Here is a 9903-nt window from a genome sequence, read left to right on the forward strand (position 1 = left end):
TGTAGTAAATACACTGTTTTCAAGTTGCCATATGAATATATGATGAATAAATGGACAGGTATTTATACTAGCTATTTTTCTTCATTTAAACATTAATTAACTTGTGAGTGACAAAATATAAAAATTAATTATAAAACTATATTTTTTGCTTCCAGGCCAGCTGCGTATTTGAACAGATTATCATTAGCCTGTTTTTGCTGTCTCTCCAGCCTGGAACCGCCCATGGCAACCTTTTCATCAAGCCAACTGACGATGTCGGAAAACACGACGTCAAGATTCTCAGGCAACTCGCCGTAGGTGAGGGAATGCCACATTCCTGGATACATCTTGAGGGTCTTGTCTTTGCTTGAAGCTGTTTGGTGCAGGAGTTTGCTCACCGCGGGATCCGTTACTACGTCTGCTTCTCCGTGTGCTACTAGGAACGGAAACGTCACCTGTCGTTAAATCCCCAAACCCCAACGCCGTTAGTTAGGCGTTAGCTCAAATCTGATTCCATAACGAGTTTATATAATTTTAACATTTTTAAAGTTAAATTCATATTTTTATTTCGATTTCAAAGAAATACGGACTATAATTTTAATTTATCATTCACGAATAAATTTAAGAATAAAGATTGTGTTAAATAACCTCATTGAGCTTTTGCTCCAAGTCCAAGCTAACAGTCAGGAGTTGATTCCCGGTTTGCAAGCGGGGACGGCCCTTGTAGCAGTATGGGTTCGCCCTGATCTGCATATATTTGGATTTTGGGAAAAAAAAATCAAAAAACAAAACAAAATGACCAAACAGTTATTAATTATCAAATCAAATGGTACAAGATTTAAAAACGACACGTTTCAAAAAAAAAAAAAAAAGATTTAAAAACGACAAAAATCTATTTTATTGCTTAAGTCTAGTCCAATAAGTCCATTTCCTACGACCTTGGACTATATCCCGATAGGGAAAGCTCGGAAAGGCAAACAAAAATATGAACCTTTATTGATTTATACACGACATTTATTTTTGGTCACATATGAAGATTTTTATCATAAAATTTGAAAAAATCAAAACTGAGCAAATTTACCTCTTTTCTAATTTCAGGATCTCTAAAAGCGACATCAACAATATCTTGAGTTGGAATGATTTTCCAAGTGGGAATGACTTTGCAGAGTTGGGTTAACACACTAATCACAATTCGATTTGGCCTCATATCATCCGCAATCTGCAAATGCAAAAACCACAATAAAACATTATAATAAGTGTTGTACTCTTTTGCATAAGTGTTGAGATAAAATAATAATGATATTATTAATTAAAGATAAAATTAATATTTACACTCTCAATAATGTAACAAGAGTGAAGAGCAAGTGCAACAACTTCTAGAATAACTTTGACAAAATTGTAGGGCTCTCATTAGAAATTATTGTAAAAAAAAAAAAAAAGTAATGCCTATTTTTTTTTGGTGACAAGGGAAACTTGCATTCATTATAAAAAATGTTCATTCGGTAAATATTACTCTAGTGTAATGGCCCTCATGAGAGGGAAAGGTAAACTGCACCAGAAATATCATGTGCAACAACACGATGTAAATAATATTTGCAAAAATCAAACTCACAATTTTATGATATAAGAATCATGCTCCCCTCACTCGGACATCCATTTTAAAGCAAGCCAACATCCAATCTTTTCATTACTTTATTTTTTAATAAATAGAGAAAAGCATATAAATTAACTAATCATTTGGACTTGGATGTTTGGGTATGTTACAAGTGTTGGTAATGCTACATGTATTAAAGTTTTTGTATCAATATATATATATATATATATATATATATATATATATGTGTGTGTGTGTGTGTAACATTATACTTATTTATATATTGAATGACGTAATTTTAATATTTCATAGATCTGTTAACATATAATATAATTAATTAATTCACAAATAATAAATAAATATGTAACATTATACATACTTATTATTAAGTCATGTTGTTTAATGACTTTTTTTAAATTAATTAAATGATACTTAACATGATCTTTTAAAAAGTCATTCTTCCTAAACTTCTTTTAAAAAGTCAATTAAAACCAGTAGTGTAGATGTCATCTAATCCTAACAAAACCTTATTTTCGTGATAAATAATTATTAATTAATTATTAATCACAACATGTCAGTTCTATTCCAACCTCTACAAACCAAACTTGCTCTCAATCATACAGTGTTTAGGTTTGGAACCAACTTTCATTTGTAATAAAATTTAATAATAAATATGTCCATTCAAAACAGCTATCTTTTACCTTTTCTAATACGGAGTATCATTTGTTTTATATTTCACCAATGAAATAATTATGCCAATATTTTTTAAAATTTTATTTTTTAAAAAATCAAAATAATTTTTTTTTATCACAAATAATTTTTTTTCTGTTTGATTTAACTCGATCATATGTTTAAAATTTCACGTTATTAGTTTAATAATTAACGTCACTGAATATATATTTAGTACCAGTATCAGTTTTCAAGACGGACACAAGAGAATTGATGTTAGAGAAAAGAACAAACCTTACACATTGGAGCAACTAGTACAGCACCATCCCAGAAATCAGGCTTCCTTCTGTGAAGAAGAAGAGCCATAGCTCCTCCCATGGATTCTCCCAGCAAGATCCTCATCTTCTTCTTATTTTCTGGCATCTCTGCATTCACCATAGTCAAAGTCAAACTCATATATATCCTCAAAATTATCAACAACAAATCCCACAAAATTAGCAGTCAATCCAGTACAACAACATGCCCTGCCCACCCCTCCATAATATTTAAGTCAAAAACTAAATTTCTTGTTGGTTTTATGTCATTAATTACCACAAATTTTGGAGTAATGATCACAGCAATCAGACACAACATCATCAAAGCTGGGAACATAACCCAGCAGACCAGCTGACCTTCCATGCCCTTCATAGTCCATACCATAAACTGCATACCCTGCTTTCACAAGCCTCATAGCAGCACCTATGTATATTGGACACACCAAATTAATTAACCACAACACTACAATCATTTTCAACTGGTATATACATTAAAAAAAATAATAATAAAAAATAAAAACTTCTACCATTCATATAAATATACCCCGCTTCAATTCAAACCAAAACTTTAATTCGAAACCTTATGGTCTAGTGACACGAAGTGACTCTCCAAATGAAAGGTCGTGGGTTTGATTCACAACTCTAATTGTGAAAGTAATTATGAACAGATACTAAATTATAATTTAAATGTTTCTACTAAGAGGTGGCCTGATAATTCTAATTGAGTTCAGAACTGAAACAAAATCCCCTCATAAGCCCTAACTCCTAAGCCAACTTCACAAAATATTATTATGATTTTTTTATAGTTCAAAACCCCGATTCCAGACTGTATGAACTATGGCGAAAAAAACAGAACTGCATTAACTAAACTTAATTCCGTAGCGCTTGAAGGTACATCAATACGATATAGAATAACAAACCTTTCATAGAAACAGCGCATTCCATGGCGTAACCATGGCAGAGGAATATCAAAGCTTTCGGTTGCGACTGCACCGGCAGCCATCTGCACGTAAAAAGCTTCATTCCTCGCGAGTTCAACACGAATTCCTGATTTAACTTAAACAATTTATTTTTTTTTTTCAATTGATCATGCATATATAGCTGATTATATATACATATATATATATATATATATATATATATATATATATATATATATATATATATATATATATAGCTTCAGAACAACTGAAAGAGTGAGAGTTTTACCTCTTCATATATGACGCTGCAGTTTTGATCCTCCATGGCCTGTTGAAAGCAGAATCGAAGATAGAAAAACAGAGTAAATTGAAGAACAAAAAGAAGAAGCAGAGTTTAATGAGGAAATTGAAAGAGCGTGCACTGTACCGTTAAAAGAGCGCAGAAAAACTTGGAAGGATCGGAAAGAGAGGCGACGGAGTGTAAAGAAAGAAAAAAGTACAGAAACGTGATGATTAGTATATGGAAACAGATCGGATCAAGCGAATATATATATAAATAATTTGATATGTATGATGAGAGAGAGAATGATATACTACTATATGGGGGATTTGATTATTTGAAGAATACTGGGGGAAGAAGGGGTTCTTATAGATAGAAGAGTTGAAATTTCTTAGAGCTCAACCTCACGCGGCTTCATGATTTCATCATTTGTATGTAAAAGATATACATTATTTAGCATTATCTAGATATAAAGTAAACAATTAAATCTCTCGTCACCCAAAAAGTAAACAATTAAATCAATTGATAATCAGCTTTTTTTTTTTTTTTTTGGTAGGTTGTGTGCATTATTATTAATTACTAGTATTTGCGCCCGTGCGATGCACGAAATAGATTTGTTGTAATATATTAAGAATATTTGGATCGATATATAATTATTTAAATTAGAACATCAAATATTATATAGTGCGATGCACGGAATGTATTCGTTATAATATATGAATTGTAATTTGCTTCATATTCGATAGTGTAAATTTTAACGTTAAATTAAGGTTTGTATGAATGTTTCAAAATTGAATTAATTGGTCTCATTATCTTTATGTGTAGTAATTTAGCTATAGAAATTTTTGTAACGGAATATATACGTAATATGTAACAATTTTGTTATATTTTTGCAAGAAGAATACATAATATAACTGTTTTGAATTAGACATTGTTGAAAACCTCTTTGTAGACGACATTAGTACGTAGTAGTAACAGAAGTTTGTCCATCATCGTCTAGAGCTAAAACCTTTAGGCCATAAGGATGAGTGACTCGGGAAAAAGCCACGTACAATTGACCATGATTAAAGACTGATTTTTTCAACAATAAGCCAACGTGAGTTAGTGTTTGACCCTGACTTTTGTTGATAGTCATTGCATATGCTAGCATCAACGGGAATTGTTTACGCTGGAACTTGAACGGCAATCTCGTATCAGAAGGGGTGAGAGACATTCGTTGTATAAGAACTTTGTTTCCTTGCTGCGTTCCATTAACTATTCTTGCTTCGACAATATGATCCGCCAATCTTGCAACGATGAGGCGTGTACCGTTGTAAAGACCAAGAGAGTGGTCTATGTTTCGCAGTAACATAATAGGTGCACCAACCTTTATTGCCAATGAATGATTAGGAAGTCCAGACAATCTCAATCTATTTAAAAATTCAGGAGTGTGTACTTGTGAGAGATTATCACCATCTATATGATTCTGCCTTACACAAAGAGTCACAGTTTAAATACATTCGACCTTTTGCAGTGTTCATGTCACACATATACTGATTAATTTGATCAACACCATCTAAAGTCGGTGAGATGATCGCTTGTCCTTCTAGGTGCGACTCTTCTAGCATTCTATACTTCTCACAATTACAATGGTTTAATTATTCACATAATTTGTTAACTATTTTTCATTTTCAAGTACATATTGACTTTAATTTGGGGTAACAATTCATTAGATATATTAGTTAATTTCCATATAAAATTTTGTTACCGATTAAGCTTTATTAATTTTTTTACGAATTAATTAATATTCTTTATTAGTTTAGGCGGAAAATTTGAAGAGGATAATTTGTTGTTTATTTATAGTATAGATTGGTGTAAATAATAATTAATAAATTATTATTTTCTTATAAAATTATGCAAAATTTCAAAAGAGTTTTCCCATTTATTACGCAAAATTTGTTTCCATTATTCTCACAATTATTATGGTTACTTATTCTTAGAATTTGGTAACCATTTTCCATTTTAAGTACATATTTTGGGATGGCAACGGGGCGACGCGGGCGGGGAGTATACTCCTCATCCCCGTCCCTGCGACCCCGTTCCCCTTCCCATCCCGCCCCCGTTCCCGGTGGGGAATTGAAAATATTCGTCTCCGCGAAGAATTAGGTGGGGACGGGGATTCTCCATTCTCCGTCAATTCCTAGTCAAAATGTTAAATAATTCAAAATTTTAATAATAAAAAATTTAAAATATAAGTCATAGTTTTAAAAATTAAAATACTAACTCTACGTGTGTGTGTAGTCGAGTTCAGGTGCGGCGGGGTCTTCCCGTGCGGCAGTGCAGCTTCACAAATAGTAACGAAAATATACAACATCAATGTTAGGAAATGCACCACAAAACACACAGAAATTAGGTTCGCATCACCAAAAAACACACCATTAGGTGTGAGTAAAAGCACCATACAGTATTTGAAACTACACCATTAGGGATTGTGAGTTATATAGTGTATTTTTTTGGTGTATTTTTTTATTTCATTATTGTGTGTTTCCCTTACACTGTTGGTGCCTTTTGTTAACACTGTTGGTGTATTCTGAAACTATGCCACACCCCTGCACGGGAAGACCCCGCCACACCTGAAGCACACAGAGTCAATTATTAATAATCATTTACCATTTCTAAATGTATATGTTGCTTTCAAAAAAAAAATGTATATGTTTAATTTTTTTAAATTAAAGTTCGCGTCTTGACCTGCTTCGATTTGAAATTTGATTTTGCTCAATTTGAAGATAAAAGGTAAAAAAAATCATCAATTTCACTATATAGATCTATACAGTGAAATTGATGATTTTTTATTTTTTATTTTACCTTTTATCTCTTTATTACTTTTTTTTTTTTCGAATTAATTAATATTCTTATTAGCCTAATGTAGCACACAATTAGGCTAATTTTCTTAGTGGATGCGTTGTTGACTCTATGTGCTTCATTAGGTTGAGAAAGTATTAATAATCATTTTCTTTTTTAATTAGCCTAATTTTCATGTCATTTGTATTCTCAATCAAATTTTTTTTTAATACATATCAATTAATTTATACTATAATTATTAATATAATTGTCGTTATATATTTAGAAGGGTTCCATGTCATTTTTAATCAAGTATTAATTATCATTTTTTTTTTCAATTGGCCTAATATGCATGTCATTTTTTATTCTCAGACAATAATTTTTTTAATACTATTAATTAGTTAATTAATAATAATAATTTTTTAATATTTCCAATAAGTTTTTAATAACATATAGTTTTTCGAATTTACATATACTATAGTTAATCCATTTCCTTTTTGACATGGTTAATATGAGGATTCTTTTTTCTTAAAATATTATACCACAATTTATACATTTCGTGCTATCTTCAATCTCAGTCAAGTATTTTCCCAATTAACAAATTCTTTTTCCAGTTTAGTTATATTATTGTTTGGACGGTCTGACCATTTTCTTTTTCATTTGAGTCAATTTGAGATCATTTTTAATATTTAATCAAGTATTAATAATCATTTCATTTTTCAATTGGTCTAATTTTCATGTCATTTTTATTCTCAGTCAAATATTTTTTTATTACATATCAATTAATTTATATTATAATTATTAATATAATTACCGATATATATTCAGAATTTATATATTCAATGTCATTTTTAATCAAATATTAATTATCGTTTCCTTTTTCAATTGGTATAATTTGCATGCCATTTTTATTCTCAATCAATGATTTTTTTAATACATATTAATTAGTTAATTATTAATAACTTTTATATATATATATATATATATATATATATATATATATATATATATATATATATTATTTCCAGTAATATATTCTGTGCCATTTTTAATCAAGTATTAATTATCATTTACTTTTAAATTTGATCTACTTTTTATACCATTTTTATTCTCAGTCAATGATTTTTTTTAATACATATTAATTAGTTAATTATTAATAACAATTTTTTTAATATTTCTATGTTGAAGTGATTTTATAATACTATCAACTATTAGTGTAAATAAGTTTCATGTGTAAATACGATATGTAACCTTTATGCATTTTAAAGTTTTGTTATGTAATAACTATATAGGAAACATTGAGATATTACAATTGAAAAAACACATACTATTATTTTATTGATTTTCAAAAACATACTATCAATTAAATAAGATTTGATATTTAAAATGAATAATTAGCTAAAATAATAAACTTGTAATACACCGTATTAAAATAAAAAATTATTACAAACATCTTAGTAAACTACATTAGTAGTTAAACTACAAAAGAAAATATATATTCTCATTTATCAGTAATTCCGATTACACCAAGACTAATTAATGTATGTATATATTAATTGCGCAAGTTAGGTGTTGCCACATCCTTTACTAACATCCATGTTAATTTGTCCAATGTCTAAACTCACGACTCATCTGTATAATCTTCATCACAATAAAATTAAAAAGAATATGATAGTTGTTAATTCATCCCATGTCTAAACTCATAAATACAATCTTCATCACAATAAAATTAAAAAGAATATTATGATAAAGAATTGGATATGATGCATCTACAATTCAATTTTTATTCATGAAATATTTTCACAAAATAAAAATAAAGTAATTAATAAATATAATATACAAACAACTTGCTATAGTGTTTACCTGAAATAGTTGTGAAATATTACATTTTTTTTAATAAAACTACCAATACAATATACTTTATTAAATTTATATATTACTTTTTCAATATATGCAATTGCATGTATATTAATAAGAACTAAATATGAAACTTTTGATTTTCATTTACATGATTGTATAGTAATTAACTACCAATGCAAAACAAATTTAAATCATATACATATGAAATATATTCAATTTAGGTATATTGTAGAGGAGATTTAAATTCAATTAACTACAATATTTAAAATGAGTAACTACCCTATTTCGATTTGATATTTAAAATGTGTAATTAACTAAAATAATAAACTTTTAATAGAAAGTATTAAAATAAAAAAAATAATTAAAAACATCCAGATTCTTCATTTTGCATTATTGATTTTTGTATCCACCAAGTCAAGATTCTGTAATACAATCAAAGTTGTCCAAGGAATTACTATCACCTCTAAATTTGAAAAAAGTCATCCTGCAAGTTTACATCTACAATGATTGGCGGTCATGGTTGAAACCCTTCAAGGTTGACAAAAGAGATAGAGACAAACATCCAAACAAAAAATAAAGTTAAAAAACAACATAAAATTAGATTCTAGGATAAAAGATAAATACCTTTTTTCGCCTTCAAAATGGATCAAATAGCGTAGTAATTCTCTATGGTACTACACAACAAAGGAATAATCTTTATTCAGAGAGATTGAACAGTGTTATTAATACATCAACAAACTAAGCCTAAAATTATGCAGGAAAGAAAATACAGTATTAATATGAATATAAATATAAATATGAATCTTAAAAATGGTAGTGAATATAGATATGAAAAAAAAAAACTAATACACATATATTTATGATCCGCACTCTCATTGAGTTGTCATCCCTACAAACTTCAACCACTGCCCTCTGGCGTGAACTGCTGCAGTCATCTATCACTGAATCTTCTTCCACTAACGCCATAAAAATAACTACTAATTTGATCCAAAGCAATGCCAACTTTAGATTTGCAGAAAAAAAAAATTAAAAAAAAAAAACCCAAAACCTTCCGCACCGACAACGTCAAGATTGCTTCCGCAGTGTTACTCCGCCGGAAATGCCAAAACTTGGCTCTGCCTATTGGCTCGCCTCCTCCGCGTACGCTTTCTCCGCCATGGCACTGCTCCCTTACATCGTCCGTGATTTTGGCAACCGCAACACATCCATTCAGGCATCTAAGCCCTCTGAATAAATAGATTGATTTCTAACCATAATAATATTATGCTATTATCACAGTGAGGTAGAATATTAATCTAACCATAATTAAATATTTTCTATATTTTCCTACATTTAAAAAGGAATGTTAGAGGCCAATTGTATGGAATATTCTTCTAGTCTATATTGTTCTAGTATTTTCTATTACCATCAACAATTAAAAGGACTACAATAATATATAATTTCCATAATTATATTACCATAATGTTT

General features: G+C 29.4%; 1 protein-coding gene across 1 annotated transcript; it reads right to left on the bottom strand.

The window, feature by feature from the left end:
• Nucleotides 1-4: 4 nt before the first annotated feature.
• On the bottom strand, nt 5-3979 carry LOC109148100 (caffeoylshikimate esterase-like). Its single transcript, XM_019295878.1, has 8 exons — nt 3904-3979; nt 3766-3804; nt 3477-3603; nt 2834-2980; nt 2537-2667; nt 1061-1198; nt 628-726; nt 5-434 (listed from the first exon to the last, which is right to left on the bottom strand). Exons 2-8 carry the CDS (start codon nt 3799-3801, stop codon nt 129-131), a joined length of 984 nt encoding a protein of 327 aa, XP_019151423.1. The 5' UTR covers nt 3802-3804; nt 3904-3979; the 3' UTR covers nt 5-128.
• Between the last annotated feature and the right edge of the window lie 5924 nt (nt 3980-9903).

Source organism: Ipomoea nil, unplaced genomic scaffold (genome assembly GCF_001879475.1).
Source record: "Ipomoea nil cultivar Tokyo-kokei standard unplaced genomic scaffold, Asagao_1.1 scaffold2036, whole genome shotgun sequence".
NCBI lineage: Eukaryota > Viridiplantae > Streptophyta > Magnoliopsida > Solanales > Convolvulaceae > Ipomoea > Ipomoea nil.